This window comes from Schistocerca gregaria, chromosome 6 (assembly GCF_023897955.1).
Source record: "Schistocerca gregaria isolate iqSchGreg1 chromosome 6, iqSchGreg1.2, whole genome shotgun sequence".
In the NCBI taxonomy this organism is placed as follows: domain Eukaryota; kingdom Metazoa; phylum Arthropoda; class Insecta; order Orthoptera; family Acrididae; genus Schistocerca; species Schistocerca gregaria.
In genome coordinates, this window is record NC_064925.1 from 138,768,847 (window position 1) to 138,790,323 (window position 21,477).

At 40.4% G+C, this 21,477-nt stretch overlaps 1 protein-coding gene across 1 annotated transcript in view; it reads left to right on the top strand.

Annotated features, from left to right (window-relative positions):
* The window catches only part of LOC126278061 (serine palmitoyltransferase 2-like), a 108,070-nt gene that overhangs the window by 44,156 nt on the left and 42,437 nt on the right, over positions 1-21,477 (top strand). The window contains exons 5-9 of the mRNA XM_049977882.1: positions 3,906-4,051; positions 11,865-12,083; positions 15,132-15,295; positions 15,373-15,534; positions 15,637-15,763. Coding sequence (XP_049833839.1) covers positions 3,906-4,051; positions 11,865-12,083; positions 15,132-15,295; positions 15,373-15,534; positions 15,637-15,763 — 818 coding nt within the window. The remainder of the gene's footprint in view (positions 1-3,905; positions 4,052-11,864; positions 12,084-15,131; positions 15,296-15,372; positions 15,535-15,636; positions 15,764-21,477) is intronic.

The following is a 21,477-nucleotide window of genomic DNA, read 5'->3' on the forward strand; positions in this document are numbered from 1 at the left end:
GATGAAAATGTTCTTGTATACACCCTTCTTTAAATTAAACTTCTTTGAAAAACCAAACATTTTATATAATTTTTGATACTACCATTGATCATATAATGAAACATCACTTCCTCAAATGAAAATTGTCAAGATCTCTAAAATATTTAACATAATGTAATAATAATCCATACTAAGCTTACATAAAGATTAGAACTGTATATATTGTACGATCAAATCCTGAACCCTTGTTTCTTGCTTTTACAGTTTAGGCTATCAAAATATGACTCTGAATGTCCCTCGGAGCTTTCTTCTTTCTGTACCCATCTTTTGAGTCTTCATTAGATAACCTTATTCCATTAGAATATTGCTGCTGAAAGATAAGGGCCATGCAGTTTTAATCTGTCAAGAAATTTTGTATCAGTGGATACATTATTTAACAAATAGGGAATATGTATAGAAAGTGATGATGTTATGGGAGAAAGGGGGAAGGGGTGGAGGGGAGGTAGTGCTCCAAGACTTAGTCAGTCTATGGTCTCAGTATCTGTATAATATTAACCATTTGGTTGCTGTTGTCAAGTTAACTCGTCATACTCTGCCTTCCCAATGTGCAGTTGAAGAGTTTAAGTGTGGCCTCTGGGTTTTCTTTCTGTGCTACTTCCTTGCCGACCCTGAGTGCTGATAACAAATTTATACACGCAGCCAGTCCACATACGTGAGTGCTGTTGAGGAGTTTCAGCATACACCAGATTTTGTGCTCCATATCTCGGTAGCTTTTCACAGCTATGGCCACTAATTTTTGTTTGAATATTGTGTTTGTTGTGATCTTGTTATGCTAGTTTAGCTTTCACTTTATGTCTTACTGTTCATCACTGTATTTTTATCGACATATGTTCTGCAAAGAAAATGTCACATCACCATGGTTACACTGAGAATAACTGAAATACCCACAATACGAAACAGTGAGGATGACTTATTTGATGTCACCATAAGCGGTAAGACTGCCACAGATTCTTAATGCAGCAGTCCTAACCTGTATACGTAGGCAGGTGTGGCACTGCAGTCATATTTTTTAACAAATGATGTAACTGATTGTTCTTCTGAATCCAAAGAATCTGACATTGATGGTAACTTTTGGATTGGATTAGAAACTATTAAGAAAAAATCCATCTTTACATATCTACAGATTTCTAACAAGGCTAAATACACAGAGAAGCTTCAAGGTCGCAGACTAATTTTTACACATACTATAATAATGTTAATCTCGTCATTAGGAAGAGTTGGAAACCATATTACTTCAAGTTTTTGCTTGTCCATCCTTGTGATCGGAGGTCTGAGGAATGTTGACCGTTGACTTGTGTAAAAAGATGAAACCCTACAGACATTCTTATGATGATATTTATTGTATGGCTACTAGTTTTGGAGCGTCAGTCTGCTATCTTGAGGCCTTAGCTGGTGCTAAAGGAGTTAACACCATCCGTATACACAATGCATCAGTGGCCAACATAACTGGTTTACCCAGACTGCCTACAGCTGTGATGTTATCTCTCTGACAATCAGTTGACTCAGTTGATAGCTGATGGTTGGAGAGACAACATCCCAGTTACATGTAGTCTGCATAAACCAGTTATGTTGGCCACTGATGCATCGTGTATGTGGATGGTATTAACCCCTTTAGCTAAGTTCTGAAGATTGTGCACTGAAGGAAAAGATCTGGTAGCCATGCAGTAGATGACATAACAATGGCTGTAGGTGTTTCATTTTTTTTACATATTACTTCATCTCACCTAAGACTTGCAAAATGATCACAATGAGAAAATTGTAGAAAATAGAGCTGATACAGAAGTTTACTGACGACATTCATCCCACACGTAATTCACAAGTGGAACAGTGAAAGGGGGGGGGGGGGGGGAGATCAGATAAGTGGTGCCAGAGGTACCATGTGCCACAAATCATTAGGTGTTCAGTGGAGTGTAGATGGAGATGATAAACCTTACACAGAAGGAGACATTGCAGAAGAACTCTAGACATATCCAGCACAAGATAATGTGGGCCCCTTGGATAAATGTGCCTCAGATAGAAATCCAGATGCAGGTTACTTAGCGTAGGTAGAAACATCAGGTTATAATGACACAGTTTTCAGTTCAGGTCATTATATTATGCACTTCTTTATCATTTATCTAAATTAATAGCTTAAATGGATTTATCTGTAAGCAGCATATTGGGGTCTGGAGAAATGTGAAATTTTAATTAGCTGTTGAGCACCTCCTCCCTCCACAGGAAGCAAGAGTTTCAAACAGCTTGAATGCATCATATTATAGTAACATTGCTAAACATTTACATCTGCTCTGCTGTCCGCAGCTTGTGGTCCAGTGACTAGCATTGCTGCCTCTGGATCACGGGGTCCCAGGTTCGATTCCCAGCTGGGTTGCGGGTTTTCTCTTCCTGAGGGCTGGGTGTTTGTGTTGTCGTCATCATCATCATCATCATCATCATCATCATCATCATCATCATTCGTGACAGTGGGTTGATTGGATTGTGTAAAAAATTGAACCATGTAAAAATTGGGACTTTGTACGGGTGCTGATGACCGCACAGTTGAGCGTCCCACAAACCAATCATCATCATCATCATCATTTGCTCTGCGTATTGAGATGAATGTTTCTGAGATGATGAGAAGAAATTTATAACTAGAACAGTGGTTGTTCTCATTCACGTACAGTGTGTAAGAATTTAATTCGAGCAAATTGCAGCTAAAAAGGATTTTAATGAAAGATAAAATGTTTTATAAAGTTTTTACATTCACATGATATTAAAATGTGAGGTGACACATCATATAGCCAAATCAAAATATTTCTTTTAGAGGATAATTCATTAATAGGAAGCATGATATACTAATTAATGGATCTTGTTAACTAAAGATGCAACAACTCACATTTAAAATACCAGCTAGTGAGAAATATCTCAACAAGTGGAATGGAAGCAGAAGTAGCCTCTGTGGTCTGTTTAATGCTTGCTAAATGCTTTATTAGGAACATATTGAGGAACAAATAGTACAATAATTGTGACCATAGATCCAAAAACAGAAGGATCATATACAGTAAAAAATTCGAGCAGTTCATGCAAGACATTAAGAAAAGAATTATAAAATTTTAACAAAATTATGTGTGTGTTTGCTTTGATGTAATTGAAGACATTGTTTGCATCCTACGTTTATTTATTTGGATTGAATCTCAATCAACATTTCAGTTAGACTGGCTCCTTTAGGAGTAATTTTACAGATACAGTAATGGTATAAACCAGGTGCTTAAGCAAATTGTGTGTTCCAATTAGTCCATCTCTAATGACCTATTTGTCGACAGGACATTAAACACTAATCTCCTCCCTCTGTTCCTCTTGTTCCTGTTCCAATTTGATGGTCTGCTTGCCCAAAAAAGGGTGAGGATTTTGTGTGTGTTTGAGAAGAGACTATCTGGGAAGTGAGTATTTTAAGGTCATACTTTTAAATAAGGCATCTGTGTTTGGGGGGGGGGGGGGGAGGGGGTTGTACGCACATTTTGCATTCCTTTTAGACTGCCTGTGAAGTTTACAATATGTATTTCATTCACTGATTCCAACTAACATTTACTTACATGCTCCTATTACTTCTTACAATATGATCATCTCTTACATCCTGTTAATGGTGTTTGAATGTGGTGCAAGACTTACATATTTTTTGTGCCATAAACCTAGAATTCAGATGATGCCTCTTACTATTAATATGTTCTTCATGAATTGTTAGCAGTTTGGTGTGGCTTCATTGTCTGTTTCTCACATTTGCTTTTTCATGTTTCCTATTCTGACCAGTTTTTGTGTAATTGTGCAATTAATTTGTGTTCTTGTTTGTTTACAGTAATGGAGCAAATAATCAATAGTCATAACATTTTTAGGTTTACAGGTACTGAAACACAGTGCCTAAATTTGGGCTCTTACAATTACCTAGGATTTGCTGAAAAAACAGGCCCATGTGCTGATGCTGCTGAGAAGTCTATAAATGAATGTGGCATCTCCACATGCAGTCCTGTACAAGAGATAGGTATAGTACACTAATAATAATATGTCCTGTTGTCTTAATGTGTACTGTTAGGTACGAGCTGTTTCATTTTATGTCTGTTGGGAATCATTCATTAATGAACGGCTACGAGAATTGTATCATTGCTATTAGTTCGTTGCTACGAGATTTATTGTAAACTACATATCAGTTTAGTTTAACAATGGAAAATCCAGAATGGAATGTAACAGTATGAGAAGGAAAGTTGCTACTCACCATATAATGGAGATGCTGAGTCGCGGATAGCCACAACAAAAAGATTTTCATACACAAAGCTTTTGGCCAATGGCCTTCGTCAACAATATGAGTGTGAGCGCGCACGCGCCCGCCCACACACGCACGCACACGCACACACACGCACACACACACGCCCCTGCGGGGTCATCTTTTGTTGTGCCTATCTGCGACTCAGCATCTCCGTTATATGGTAAGTAGCAACTTTCCTTCTCATAATATTGTAACAGTTTAGTCTGTTTTTATTTATTTTTTATTAATAAACAAGAATTAATTAAACTCCAGGCTGTTTAATTTCTCTTTCCGGATGAGTCATCATGTTTCATAGATTCCCTAATAAAAACCATCTTAAGTGCTGTGGAAGAAGACAAGTTATACGAGGGCTATTCAGAAAGTAGGAAACGTTTTGGCATTAAAAAAAAACTAAGTCAAGAAATACATTTTAATACATCTCAAAGAGCGACTGACATACTACTTTTCCACGTAGTCACCAAACACGTCGAGATACTTAAATTATAGCGGTGGACAAGCTTTGAAAGACCTTCGTCGTAAAATTCTGCCGCCTGAGACTTCAGCCAGTGAGTCACGCCCGCCTGGAGTTCCGTGTCATCATCAGAGCACTGCGTTGCAAGTCAGTTCTTCATCTTGGGAAACAAGTGGAAGTTGCTTGGTGCAAGATCGGGGCTGTAGGGCGGATGAGAGAGAATTTCCCGTTTGAATGAATTAAGGAGTTCTTTATTGCAGTTTGCCATGTGAGGTCAGGCATTGTCATGCAAAAACAAAATTTTGAACGTCAGCTTTCCTCAGCGTTTGTTTTGAAATGCTCTTCTAAGGCTGTGCAAAGTTGGGCAGAAAATGCTGAGGTGTCCACTCGTCTCTTCATCATGAACTTTGGATCGGCCATTTTTAAACCGAATGCACCATTTCCAGACAGAACATTCACTCATTATGTTGTTTCCGTACACTTCGCACAATTCATGATAAATTTCTATAGGTTTTAGGTTTTTTGCCAACAAAAACTGTATCACAGACTGCACCTCACAACTGGCAGGATTTTTTGATTGCAACCCCCATTTCAAATTCACATATTGAAAAAACCAGATGCAGAGACTTTCCCACTGTCACGGATTGTTACTGACTGAGCTGCCGAGCACGCACATACCAAAATATATGCGATCGGCGTGCGTCTAGTGGCGTCATATGAAACGTTCCTTTCTTTCTGAATAGCCCTCGTATATTAACTTTAGGCAGTAGTAATTAGACATTGTACTGATTAATAACTATAATTAAACTGCTGTGAAATGTTTGTGCTTACTTAGTTAACTTTAATGTCACAAAACTAGCAGGTAAATCGCTCCTCCCTCAGTTGTATTAAATAGCTTCATTTTTCCTGCTATCTTAGCTTAACATACATGAGCTCATTTCTCCTTATTGTAAAACAACAGTTACCTATGTGCCATAAGAAAGAGACATGTTTATGTTCAAACATTACTACTTGATTGCCACTATCACATATGTTCAGGACTAGAATCTGGATAATCAGATAATTTGTAACTCTGATTTAGAAAAGTGATTTTAATTTTGTAGCAAAATCTTAAGGATTCTCAAATACACTCTAAACTCAGGCAAAAATCTGTATCTAAATTGTGTTTGTTGTAATGTGATTGAGCAAATAGTAGTTCAGCAGAATTACCATTAACAAGTAATTTGTGGATGTGATGAGGTGACTACTGTACTTAGGTTTGTTGGGAGGATTCGGGGGAAATGGGTCACATCTGTAAAGCAATCTGCAACTAATGCACTAGTAGCGACTGCTTCAGCATCTGGAGTTCTTATAAAGCAGACATTGAAGGAATTCAGGGACGTTAAAGGTAGGATTGTAACAGTTATGTATAGCTCATAAAACAAATTGAAGCTCAAGAACCTTTTAAATAATTGCGTTATTTGCTCCCTTGACCACACTGTTTGTGCACATCTGTTAGCCACCTACATACACAGATGTAATGTATATGGATAGCGCATTGTCTACCATGCACTGTTAGACCAGCATTTAGAATATATATGTTGGTGTATCCATTTACATTGCATTTCATTTAATTTATCATTATTAAAGTATATGTGTGTTTCTAGATCTACATATATACTCCACTAGCCAGCAAGTGGTGTGTGGTGGAGGGCACAGTTCGCACCAAAGTCATCTCGCCGCCCTCCCCCCCCCCCCCCCCCCCCCCCCCCGCCCCCCCACCCCCTCCTTTTTCTTCCACTCCCAGATCGTGTGAGGGAAAATCGACTGACTGAACGCCTCGGTACAAGCTCTTATTTCCCTTAGCTTTGAATGGTGATCATTGCACAATTTGAAAGTTGGTAGTAATAATGTATGCTCTGCATCCTCGGTGAAGATTTGATTTCAGAATTTAGTGAGCAGCTCCTTCTGTTTAGCATGCCGTCTATCTGCAAGTGTGTCCCACTTCAAACTTTCTATGAGATTTGTAATACTCTCGCAATGGCTAAATGTACCAGTCACGAATCTTGCCACTCTTCCTTGGACCTTCTGAATCTGTTGAATAAGACCCAACTGATAAGGGTCCCATAGAGACGAACAATACTCCAAGACTGGACAAACTAACTTATTGTAAGCTATTTCCTTTGTTAAACGACTGCATCGCTTCAGGATTCTACCAATAAACAGCAATCTAGAGTTCGCCTCACCCGTTACTTGTGTAAATTGATCATTCCATTTGAGATCTTTTCGAATAGTCACACCCAGATACTTGATGGACGTTATTGCTTCCAAAGGCTGGGCATTTATTTTGTACTTGTACATTAATGGGGATTTTCGCTTTGTTATACACAGTAGGTTACACTTACTGATATTGAGAGGTAACTGCCAGTCATTACAACACACATTTATTTTCTGCAAATCCTCATTGATTTGTTCACAACTTTCGTGTGATACTACTTTCCTGTAGACTAGAGCATCATCAGCAAACAATCCATTAGGTTATTTCTGCTTTTTTGATATTGTGGGGAGAGTGAATCTGTGTAATAGGCCCTTACTGTGACCCAGTTGTAGACGTATTGAGCTATCATGTGGGCCATTAATTAGAAAGCCTGGATAATCGGTAAGTGTGACAGTTTTTGAACAGTCTGTACAGGTCATCAAGAAGTGGCTTATGTTTGTTAAGAACAGGAATAATCCCAGTATTAATTGTTGTGAGACTCCATATTTTATGGTTCCTCGTTTCTGAGTTCAGTTCAGAAATGCAAACTAGTGAGTGCACGTTTAGGCTTTTTATTTTGAAAGATGGCTGCCTCCATGCTAGTTGGGTGCCTTTAATGCAACATTTTACTTTTCAGAGTAAAATTTTATGACTCACAAAGTCAAAAGCCATGGCAAGTCATGGAATGTGCCAATAAAAAGGATTTTTGTTGTTAAGCTCTGCTAGGACTCTTCTTCTCTTTTTCTTTCTTTCTCTCTTTTTTTTTATAGTTTAGATCAAATTATCTTTTCCTGTAACAGATCTTTTATGAAAGATGGTCTGCAAAGTAGTTAATGAAGAAAGATCCAGAGTGAGCATATTACACTAGAAACAGTATTGTAGCCAAAAAATTACTGTATCCATTTTTACTGTTGTCACAATGTTCACTAATTTTGTTAGTAATTGTAGTTTTAAACTGGTTGGATGCGCGAACAAAGCCTGCTTGATAAAAGCTAACACAACTGTATGTACTTCTTTGTTGGCACGTGCAATATTTATTTACATTGTGAGAAAATAATCATTGAATATGGTGGTCATTGATTTCAGTATGTCATCATTTCTGTCCCAACTATTATCTGGTAACAGTGTCATTTACCTAACTGTTTGTACTAATATCACTACTCCAGATCTCATTTTCTGTTGCTTCTTTACTATTTTATTTTTGATATACAGTACATGTGTTTCACAGTTTTGATAATCCTGGAAGGTCATAGCACTGGTGACTTTATTATTATTTATTTTTATGGCTCACATGCAGTTTAAAATTACAGGTATAGGACATTAGAAATAATATATGTAACAGGAATATGAACATACAAAACTACATATAAAGCTAACTAAATGTCAGTATCTAGGTTCCTAATCCATATAAGAGTCCTATCAGCTTTCATGGGGTCGTTTCAACTCCTCTGGTAGGAACACAAGGGGTATTCATTCCTAATGTGACTGATAGTCTGGTTCGGAGCCACACAGTCACAAACTGGAGGCTGTTGCACGCCATTTGTAAAGAGGGTCTGCACATCAACCATGCTCAGGGTGAGCACTGTTAAATTTGACCCACAGTTTCCTGTTGAGTTCTGTGTGAGCAGTATCATAGTTATACTTTCAGAACCACTCAAGCTGTTCAGGATTTTCAGTAAGTAGACAGCTCTGGTCCCACAGGTCTCTCACCCTGATATCACTGGCATCTAGCTGTTTTGCTTGTCAAAATGGTGGGGTTATTGAACCGAGTCTATTTCATCATAAACGTGGTATGTCTTCCTATTTGGGTAATTCCAGGTTATCCTTTAGCTTGTTGTATTTCTTAAGCAAGGCCTCACTTCTGCAGATTGCAGATGGATCGATGTTGCTCAGCAGAGGAATCCAATAAATTGGTGTTGGTCGGATTGCTCCAGTTATTAACCGCTTAGTGTGGTTCAACTGGACACTGATCAAGTTGGTGTGGCAGCTGTTTAGCCATACACTTCTCAGCTGATGAGAAGACCAGCGTAATGGAGGATTTGCACAAGGTATCTGCTGAAGCTCCCCATGTCATTCCACACAATTTTTGAATAACATTGTTACGGCTTGTTATCTTGGCAGCAGTATATTAAAGATGTTTTTTATATGAAAGGGTGCAGTCAAGGGTGACACCAAGGCACTTATCGTACTTGGTATGGCAAAGAGAGTTTCCATTAAGTTTGACTCTGAGCTTCGCATTAGCTTGTTTGTTTGTTAGATAGTATTCACATACTTCGGGTTTATTTGTACTGGGTTTAAGTCGCCACTTTCTAAAATAGGTCCTCATAATGGCTATATCGTCTGGGAGAATTGTCTCCGCTTGTCCAAGATCCTGGGTTATATGGGCAAGAGCGATATTGTCTGCGTAATAGAATTTTGTTGACCTGGTATTGGGGAGATCGAAGATTAAGTTGAATAATAGAGGGGCTAAGACGGAGCCCTGTGGTAGATATTACTTAATTTCCTCTCCTTACTCACATTTTCTCCCAAGTAAACATGAAAATATCTATTGTTTATCATGGTGTTGATGAGAGTTACAGTTTTTTGGCATCAGATTGTTTTTAGTAATTTGTATACTATCCCTTCTCACCAGACTTTATCATATACCGCAGTTAGGTTCATGAACATGATAGAAGTCTTCGCGTTTTTTTGGAAAATAGCCTCTATGAAAGTTGTTAGGGTCAGTACCTGGTTGCAGTAACTTCTCTGTGGCCTGAAACTCACTTGCTGAGCTGAGATATATTCCAGAATGAAGCCACTAATTCTAGTGTAGATGAGCTGCTCCAAGAGTTTATAAGTACAGCTCAAAATGGAAATTGGTCTGAAACTTTTGAGGGTGGTCATCTGGTATACGTGGTTTCAAAATTGGCACTATTTATGTTCTCTTTAGATCGTTTGGCAGTGATCTATATATCTAGGATGTTTTTTTCCACCATTACCCATGTTGATCAGAAATTCTGGGTGTATATTATCCAGACAAGGTGCTTTATCATGCTTAATTTTTTTTCAAGGCTTCATCTAGTTCAGTCAGTGTAAATGGTGAAGAGAAATTGGATTTGTTTGAGCACTGAGCTTATGTGAGTTCTTGTTTTATTTTGGAAGTATGTTGTTTGTCATTGGATGATCTGGTATTTCAGCTATAAGGCTAGTGATGTGGTTACCTGAAATACATGGTTTCTGCCCCCCCCCCCCCCCCCCCCCCGTTTATTGGAGGCTCTATCAAGCTTACGCTGAAGTCTCCATGCGTTTCTATGTGAATGTCTGAATTTTACATTTTCTTACTATCTCACACCTTTTACTCTTCTAGCAGTGTCAAGACTTTGGAGGAGCTCATTTGCAATATCACTGTTGCCAGTTTTACTGTACTGTTAATAAAGTTGTTGACAATGTTCGTTCCAGCCTAGTATGTATTCCTTTCTGTACCGACGATGGATAAAGTTCTTACCAGCGGTAAGAACAGCTCCGACGAATTGAGCGTAGTTTTTAGGTTTAGGTGGAATAAAACATGTATTTATGTAGGTGGTCAGCAAAACTCCACCACTCAGCCCTGTGGAAGTCCCATCTGGGTCATGGGATAGATGTCTATTGGTACACAGAGCCCCATATTGAGTATTACTAGCCTGTGCTGGCTGTGTGGGAAATTAGATATGACTTCTTTGGCTATAGGCACTGGGTGCCCTCTGCAGTCCTGGGACACAAAGCAGAGATCCAGGTTGTAATCTCTTCGCCAAGTGGCCAATTTGAACATTCCTAAATCCTTGGCATCATAAACCAGGTACAGATTTTCATTTTCAGCCCAGTCACTGAGCGCAATACCAAACTCACCGTCGTGTGCATACTTACAGTGCCCATGGCTATTATTAAAACCTCCAGCATTAATCAGTGAGAGGGCAGTAATTGGCAGAACATCCAGTGGCCACAGGACGTTTGGTGGCTTGTAAATATTATTTCTAAAGGTTTCCTCCACTTGTGTAGAGACATAATGGATGTTGTTTTCTGTATTTGTGGAAATGAGACGAGCATGCTCGACAGTACTCCTCACATAGGTGGCAACACCATACATACTGTGATGTGTAGCAGCCATAAGATTGTAGCCATGGATCCTACCTCTTTCACGCAGGCCTTCCACAGTTGGAGCATGGGTTTCCTGGACTAGAACTATGTCAATACCATTATCTACAAGGAGTTTAGATAGGTACTTGCTTTTAGCTCGGCTAATGCCTTCTATGTTTAAATGGCATACTCTGATTGAAGGGCTGAGTCTTTTAATCAGTTGGTCCTGAAAATTCATTTTTAAAGCTTTTTGCTTTGCATGTTTCTAGCTAGGAAATCTCATATCTGTTCTGGCTGCCTATTCATTCTAGATCATTTAGCGTTTCTCGGGGTGCATGTGTAGTATTCTACTATAGATGCGAGCTAGTTTACACCTCAGTACTGGTGATAACGAGTATCTACTTTTGATTACAGCTTGTACTTTGAATTAGATAGAACTCTTTCTTGTTGCTACAAAATAGTTTAATAGCTAGTGTTGTCAGTTCACTGCCTTCATCTTAATTTAGTCTTGGTCATTTTAGGGAACAGGACCTGACCTGCCTTGTAAATCTCTATAAATTTTTCATAATGTCTAAAAAAAAAAAATACTATATTGATTAATCGTTGTAAATGCTCAAAATATTAAAACCATTGTGTTACATCTGGCACATTCACCTATTTTCGTAGTAAGATTGTAGAAAGTGTGCTGAAAATTATTTTTTCAAAGGTACTCTGTTGATTTTGTGTTTATTAATGATCACCATCTATTACAGGTACAACACCATTGCTCGTGGAACTGGAGCAAACAACAGCCAGGTTTCTCAGAGTAGAAGATGCCATTGTTTTTGGGATGGGCTTTGCAACTAATGCTCTTAATTTACCCAGTATTGTATCAAAAGGATGTTTGGTGCTCAGTGATGAGAAAAACCATGCATCTCTTATTTTGGGTTTACGTCTTTCTGGTGCCACCATCAGAGTCTTCAGACACAACAGTAAGTAAAACGATTCCCTGTCTTTTGTTAAGATAGTCTTGCGGTATATCTGGCGTTATATTACGTAATTTTGAGATATTAATTTCTGTGCAACTCCTCTGTCTGAGTGTCAGGTTAACTGCCCAGTTCAGCAATTTTTGTTAGTTTTACAATACCAAGTATTAGGTGATACAGAAATATGAAATATTCAGTGAAGTGTCTATGTAAACTTAGAACTGCAATCCATCACAATGGAACTAGTAGTGGGTTTCTAATTATCCACAACTTTGTACTTGGAAGTATCCAAGTGCCTTTGGCATCAGGATGCTTTTTAATGCTTTATATTTTAATCAAATGACCATACTCATTTGAGAATATGGTTGTGAACTGTAGCCTTTATACTGTCACTACCTTGTCTCAAATAAATTTAAATTGTAAATGTGACTAGTCTGGCCTTGGTAACCAGAGACTGTGCTCTTGTGTGTGTTTTCTGACAAAGGCCTGTTTGGTTGAAAGCTTTGTTTGACAGTCGTTTTGTTGTGCCTATCTGCAACTCATCATCTCTGCTATACAGTGAGTAGCAACTATATAATATTGTCATTATTCTGTCCTGGATTTTCTTTTGTATAACTTTAATAGTTGTAGTTCTTATTTAGTAGTTTTTTAAGTCATAATGGGCAATTTCATCTCAAATCATAGAAGACATGTCAATTCATCACCATGAATACCTTTGCTTTAAAGCTCCCTCATTATGTGTTCAAATTTAGTTCTCTCTCACACTTATGGGCTTCCTTTCAACATAAATAAACCACCTCCATTAGGACCTTGTCTAGTATCGCGGTGCGGGTCCCCCACATCATTCCCCTATGCTCTGTCAAGAAGCATAGGACTTCATTTCCATATTGTTTGTTTAATATGTTAGTAGTTACTGTAATCAAAGTGGCCAGTATTTTTCTGAATAAAGTGTCAGAAATGTTTCAACATTCTGCGTATTTCGCATCATTGAATTTCTAGTGTAAAATATGTATGTAGCAACACTGTTTCCAGCTTTCCTTCTGTTTACAACAAATAAGTGAGAACTTGCACATGCATCATTCTGCAAAGGGTGTTAAGTTAGATTTTAACTTTTTGTTCGGTACAGTGTCAGTGAGGAAGTACAGTAATGAAAGAGTGAGATTTCTGGACTGTGAAAAAAGACACAAGAAGGTGGTGTTTAAGAAAAGTGAAAAACACTTCACAATTGTTGGAAATATGTCAGAGGCATTGTAGAAATGTCTTGGTCCTCAAGTAACTGTGTTACCATCACATGCATTGTGCAGGAATTGCTATACTCACTTATACAAGAAATTTAGTGATAACCCACCTGAATGATGGTAGCACTTCAGTTGTGATCCCTAATACATCTCCCTAAACACACAGCCAAGACGATAAGCACAAGAAGAAAATGGTATGTACAAAGAAAAGTAGAGCAACCTGAAACAAGCAACATCTTCAAAACTTTGTGAAGTGTATAATGTAGACGCGCCTGATGCAGAACTTGAAGATAGAGACTTGTGCACCCAGTGTGATGTATGTTTTCAAAACCTAAACATTGCTGCCTCGGCAGCCACCCATACTGAGAAAGTACATTTACAGACACTGAGACCAGGTAGCTACTCCAAGAAGCAAATACAGAAATACATATAAAGTTCCTCGCATTATTTAATTTCAAAAGCTCGAAAATAAAGAATGGAAAATTGACACACCCAGATTCCTACTGCGGGCATCCGTTGCAAGATAATATGCTTAATATTGCTCTGGACTATTCTGTAAGTGAGGACTTAGACTGCAGCCAGAAAAGTCGTAATCAGGCTGATGTTATCTCTGGTAATGAAAATGGTGAAAAAGTTGAAAAGATACCGAGACATATGACAAGATCAGTAAGAGAAACAAGAAACATATCTTCTTATGGAAAAGGAGAACCCAAATTTAAAAATTGGTCTCTCAAAATTATTCTCCTTACAACCAAAATGGATAAAACACCAGACGTGCTGTCACTTCTAGTTTTTTATTTTTAAAATTTTTCCTTTTTTATTTTTTAAAATTTTTCCTTTTTTATAACACTTTCACAAATACCCTCATTTAGATAGTTTTATAAGTTTTTAAAAAAATTCACTGGAAAACCAAAATATTTTAGTTTTAAAGAGGTTTCTTGCAGAACTACAAAATATATATCTTTGCCCAAACTCTTTGCCTTTACAGATGTCTGCTTGTTTGCTGCATCAGTACTTGACAGATGCACTAAAATCCGTCACAATCCATATGTATTTATTTACTTTTATTTGCAAGCAAACATCTCTTGCAATTTCCATTTCCCCCATATACATCAAAATCTCCTCTGTTCCTCCATCTATTTGCTTCAAGTGTTTCATTCTAGAAATTTTTATTACCAAATTCATTAGCTGTGGATTACTGTGGTAATTTTGTTAAAGTGCTCATGTCCCTTTACCTTTGTGTGACAATGAAAATAAGTTGTGAAACTTTAAGAAGGTAGAACAGCTGGCCATTAGGTTCCTTCAGGATGCAAAATTCCAAGTACTACAGGTAGGTCCATATAGAAGTCAAATTAACTTTACAATTTTCGCAGCTATTAGAGGCTTCTTCGGAGAGGGGAGAGGGATTGATAGAGAAAGGTTGGATTGGATGAAATGTCATTCAGGCCTCACAATGAAAGGGACTTCCATGTTGATGAAGATAAATATGACAGCTGCAAGTCAGTTCATTCAGAGGAGTTGCAATCGTATTTAATCAAAAAACTGTAAGAAAAGTCTTAAGCCACAAAAGTTTCTGTCTTTGTCAGAATATTGGCCAAAATAGAAAGTAGCAGATCAGTTTTGCATTAATTCATGGTACAGTCCTTGTCATGTGGGGAAACTATTGTAATGTATCTAACATATACAATATTTGATTAAATTGGTATATTTCAATGACTCATTATCCTTAAATCCATCAAATTGAGTTAAAAAGTTTGACTTTGAGACTTGTTTTGATTCATTATTTCTAAACAAACTATTTTAATTTTTTTCCCAGATGTGAAACATTTGGAAAAGTTGCTGGAAGATGCCGTTGTTTATGGACAGCCTAGAACATACAGACCATGGAAAAAAATATTGATAGTCGTGGAAGGAGTTTTTAGCATGGAGGGATCAGTAGTACACCTGCCAGAAATCATAAGATTGAAAAAGAAATACAAGGTATAAAATTATGAATTTTGAAATATTTTTCTTTTCACATTTTTCACAAAAATGTTCATGTTATTGTCAATTTTTAGGCTTACTTATACTTGGATGAAGCACACAGTATAGGAGCGATGGGAGAAAGAGGAAGAGGGGTGTTAGATTACTATGGCTGTGACCCAAAAGATGTTGATATTCTCATGGGGACATTCACTAAAAGTTTTGGTTCTGCTGGAGGGTATATAGCAGGATCAAAGGTGAGATTAACTGTTTTATTAGTAAAAAATGATGAAAGGAAGCGTTAATCCATAAATTGAAAATGCTGTTTTGTAATACAATTTCTATATTTTCATTGGCAGAAACTTATCAGTTATCTTCGTGTGCACAGTCATGCTGCATGTTATGCAGCATCAATGTCACCACCTGTTATTCAGCAGATACTCACCTCAATGAAAATAATAATGGGCGAAGATGGCAGCAGTGAAGGTGAGAGAATTTAATACATTCTACTATATGTGCATCAGAAATCAATCAAATTTTGTGGAAATACTATATTAGCGAACTAAAAATATGTATAGGAGGCGTATCTGAAAACCTAGTCATTGCTTAAAAATATGAATTGCAGGTAGGGTTATAAATGTAAATATGCTTAGTTAGTTAGTTCAATGGATCATTTTGCATGACAACTCATAATGCCATGGAATGAAGTCATTTTACATTCGTGTCACAAATTAATTTGTACATATGGTTACCTTCTGAACATCTTTCAGTAAAGAAAGAAATAGCAAAAATTAAATGGGAAAATTGGGGTTGACATGTTGGTGAAGTAGAATGAAGACAAAACAAACCATACAATATTATGAAGCACTTGAATAAACAAGAGTGAGATACTTCACAACTAAATATAATTTCTCAAAAACGGTAAAGTACTTTAAATGTGCATGGACTGATAATGAAGAAGAACCAGAAGTAAACACTAAAACCAATGACTATAGATTTATAACAGTGGGAGAACTGTAAAAGTGATTAAGAAACAAAAAGTCACATGGCACTGATAATATAAATATAGAGCTGATAAACTATTTGCCTATCAGGTAAACCGTAGAATTTCAATTGTTTTGAGTGTTTGTTGGTCAAGCAGATGTGCCATATGAATAGAATGAAGCTTTTCGTATGCCCTACTTATGAAGGAGGTTATAAAACACAATGCGCAAACTACTGAAGAATAAGTGTGTTAAATTCTTCGTACAAACTGGATGCTAAAATTATAAACAAGGTGTTAATACCGATAGGGGAAGCACTGTGTTAGAGGTACAAAATAATTTTGGAAAATGTGGGTCATGTTATGATTGTTTTTCACTTTGTCAGAAGTAACTGAGAAAAGAAGAGAATTTAGCTTTCCAACTCATTACAGTTTTGTTGATCATGAAAAGGTGTTTGACAAGGTAACATTGTAGGCCATTGCAACTCCTGGAGGAAATCATCTTGTCTTCTGTTCAAGTTGTCTACACCCGTGGTCGAGCGATAAATAGTGCATTGTCTGAATGTGATGTCTTGCTGTTGAAACCACTCATTGCCTTAATTTTTATGCATTTCATCTCAGTGCTGAAGTCCTAAGTGTAATGGTAGCACAGCTACAATGCTTTTCACTTTCTGACATTGGTAATAACAATTAGTCCAGTGACATTTTTGTGACAGATTTCTTGGCAGACTGTCTGCCTTTGAACACCGCTTCTGCCAGGGCTCTCCAGGACCCACTTGCTGGCTCCTGGGAATGGCTGTGTTCCCTTACATCAGCTACTGCTCGTTGCTACTGTTCCTGATTATAACCTTCAATCACCAATAATTACATGGATATTCAAACACACTCACTTAGAAACAATAGCTGGTAACATGATAACAACTCAGTATCTCTTACTCGACTCCTGTGCCGTGACATGTGGCCGGCATTGTTCGTAGCTAGGTGGCGCTCCCGCACTCAGCTGAGTTGCGGAGCGCCTCTATCGCCGTTTGTGCGTACTGTCATGGTGCCACTGTTAAATGTTGTGGCACTGCACAACACATTCCACCCCTTTGGGGGGGGGGGGGGGGGGGAATGGACAGTGTGGAGACATCCATGGCCTCTTGTGAGGCCCCGAGAAGATCCTGCGGAGAGACACGAGAGTACGGTCGAAAATGTCCAGGACGGAAGCTCGTGTGTGGAACGTGCCTCCTGGACAAGATGATGGGTGAAAACACTGGAGCAGCATCCATAGGTTTCGTGGACCTGTGGGTGTGCTCCAGTGAGATGGGTCCCGGAGAAAGCGGTGTCGCGACTGGGGCTGGTTCCGGCGTACTCGGAAGCGGGAGCGACGTTGGCTGCATCAACACGTATGGTAGATCGGCAGCAGCGACAGGACTGAGTTCTCCGGCTGGTGGAGGTGAAGGAAAGGGGGGTGGCACTGCCGTGGCCACCACTCGTGGGCGCATCTGGTTGTAATGACGAAAAACCATGCCGTCGTTCGTACATATTTCACAAAGCCGGCGGCCGCGAAGAGCCTTGACCACCCCTGGAATCCATTTAGGGCGAGATCCATACCCTCGTGCCCACACGTCGGCGCCCACCGAGTATTTTCCCGCACTAGGGGACACAGCACAAGGCCTGACAGGGTGAAGCAGGTGCAGTAGAGTGCGCGGTTGGCGGCCATGCAAGAGTTCAGCAGGGCTGCGATCACCCAGAGGCGTGAAGCAATAAGAACTCAGAAATTGCAGCAGAACGTCTTCTGTGGAAAAATCACTAAGGAATTTTTTCATCTGGCTTTTGAAAGTGTGGACATGGCGTTTGACCTCCCCATTTGATTGCGGATGGAAGGGCGGTGCTGTAACATGATGAATCCCTTGTCAAGTACAAAAATCACGGAAGGCCTGCGAAAAGAACTGAGGGCCATTGTCCGTGACAATCGTGGATGGAAGACCTTCTACCACAAAGATTTTGGACAAAGCCAGTGTTGTCGCCGCAGTGGTGGGCAATGGACATCGAACAAAAAATGCAAACTTCGAGAAGGTGTCAATCAACAGTAGCCAATAAGTACCGAGGAAGGGGCCGGCAAAGTCTGCGTGCACCCGTTCCCATGGCTGCGCTGGATCAGGCCACGGAGAGGGCATTGGACGAGGTGTAGCCAGTTGTTGAGCACACTGACCACACGCAGCAACCATGTGGGCGATGTCCGAATCAATACCGGGCCGATAAACGTGCGTGCGGGCCAGGGACTTAGTCCGAGGAATACCCCAATGGCTTTTATGCAACAGTTTGAGAACATCTTTGCGAAAAGAGGCTGGCACCACGACCCGTGGAGATGCGCCATCCGTGGCCAGAACACCACCACCATCACGTACAGACAGATGAAGGCGCGAGGCATGGTAGTTGCGAAGGGGATCCGATGCTCCGCCCTTGGTCCTATCCGGCCAATCCCGTTGAACAAAACTGATCACCTGACGCAGGACCGGGTCCCGCACAGTAGCCGACGCGACTTGCGAACCTGTAAGTGGTAAAACCTCGACCGCACGACGTTCTTCCTCATCAATATGTAAACAGAGTAGTTGATCATGATCGAAAACCGGGGCGGGGCCCATCAGCAATCGCGACAATGCGTCAGTGTTGGCGTGCTGGGTCGTGGGACGATAGTGAATCTCATAGTGAAAACGAGACAAGTATAAGGCCCAATGCTGCAGGGGGTGAGCTGCCTTATCCAGAAGCGACGCTGATGAGCTGAACAGAGACCAGCGGCTTGTGGTCGGTGATGAGGTGAAACATAGAAGCATACAAAAAAGTGCTGAACTTTTTTTAGAGCATAAATGATAGCGAGCGCCACCTTTTCGATTTGAGAGTAATGTTGTTGCGCATCGTTGAGGGTCTTGGAAGCATAGGCGATGGGTCGTTCCGACCCATCCTCATACTGATGGGCGAGAACAGCCCCTAGGCCATACTGTGACACATCAGTCGCCAGAACCAAGTGCTGACCCGGACGGAATGTGGCAAGACAAAGTGCCGACTGCAAATGAGCCTTCAGGCGCACAAAAGCCTGCTCACACTCGTCGGACCAACAGAAAGGGACGTTTTTGCGTAACAGCTGATGCAGAGGATGAGCTACTGTTGCCGCGGATGGAATGAATTTGTGATAATAAGCAATCTTGCCTAGAAACGCCTGAAGTTCTTTGACTGTAGACGGCCGGGGTAGAGCGTTAATGGCCGCAACGTGCTGACGTAGAAGACGTACACCCTCACGGGACAAGTGGAAATCAAGATACACAATGCAGGGTTGGAAGAACTGTGACTTGTCCAGATTGCACCTCAACCCAGCCGAATGCAAAAACCGGAAACAGGAATGCAAATTGCGAAGGTGCTCCTCAGTGGAGGCCCCTGTGACAACAATGTCATCCAGATAGTTTATGCAGCCGGGAACGGAAGCCGTGAGCTGTTCCAAAAACAGGTGAAAAACGGCCGGCGAGTTAGCGACGCCAAATGGTAACCGCTGGTACTGATACAACCCACAAGGAGTGTTGATGACAAGAACTTCCTTGGAAGAAACATCCAACAGCAACTGATGGTACGCCTCTGATAAGTCAAGTTTGGAAGTGAACTGGCCCCCAGCGAGCTTGGTAAATAACTCCTCAGGACGGGGAAGAGAATAAGTATCAGTCAGGCTCTGAACGTTGACAGTGGCTTTAAAATCACCATACAATCGCAGACTCCCGTTTGGTTTAGAAACCATCATGATTGGCAATGCCCATTCTCTGGAGGTAACAGGAAGGAGAATCCCTGAAGCTGTTAACCTGTCTATCTCAGCCTTGACAGGTGCACGCAACGCCACCGAAATAGGGCGTACCTGGAAAAACTTATGGCGAGCTGTAGGTTTAAGAGTAATGTGGGCTTCAAAACCCTTGGCACTACCCAGACCAGCAGAGAACACGGGTGAAAATTCAGAACACAATCCATCCAGCTGTTGATACGGAATATCCTCAGATATGAGGTGCACATCATCATCAATGAAGAACCTGAACAACTGGAAAGCATCATAACCGAACAGGTTTTCAGTGCCTGCTTGATCCACCACATAAAACGTGAGGGGCCCAACAACAGACTTGTAGGCAGTGGAAGCATCAAACTGGCCTATGATAGGAATTGTCTGTTTATTATAAGTTCTCAGATTCCGTGTATCTGGAGACAAGGGAGGGGAGCCCAACTCCAAATACGTCCTAGAATTAATGAGAGTTACTGCAGAGCCAGTGTCCACTAGCATGCGAATGTCTTTATCCAAAACACGAACAGTAACAAACAACTTATTTGTTTGAGAAAGCACACAGTTAACATCCATGTCCGATGCCTCGTCCTTGTCGACAGGAACTTTAGGGGACTGACACACAGAAGCAATGTGGCCTTTTTCCTACATGAATTACACGTGGCCCAGCATTTTGGACACGCGGACCTGTCCTGCTGTACGAAACAACGTGGACAAGAAGGAAGTGCGGAACGAACCTGCTTCTGTGGTTGCTGTTTTTACTGCGAGTGTTGTGGCCCAATGCGACATTGTTTATGTGAGTGAACCACCGCCACATCTTCGTTCTCCTGTGAAACAGGCAAATTGTCCGTGTCGAAAGTTGACTATACAGCGTCTACATCACACCACGCGTCTAACTGCACGCCAGCAGCGTGAGGCACTTCAAAGGATTGAGCGGTGCTTAGAACTTCTGACAACAACGGGTTTGGCAGTTGTAGGGCACGTTGCCAAACTTCTTTATCAGGAGCAAGCCGTAGAATAGCGTTCCTAACCATTGAATCAGCATAAGACTCATGATGAGCGTCCGTGCCAAACTGACATTTCCTACTCAGACCGTGTAGTTCCGCTGCCCAAGCCCAGTAAGATCGATGGGGCTGTTTACGACACTGGTAGAACGCCATGCGGGCGGCAACGACGTGGGTGTTTTTTCGGTAATAGTTAGACAATAAGTCACACATTTTGTGGAAGGACAAAGAGGCAGGTTCCCGCAGAGGGGCTAACTGAGATAGCAGCTGATAGATCCGTGGGGAAATCCAAGATAGAAATAACGACTTACACATAGGAGCGTCGACAACGCCGAAAGCCAAGAAGTGTTGCCGCAAACGCTTTTCATAATCCTCCCAGTTTTCAGCGGCCTCATCGTAAGGAAGAAATGGAGGCGGA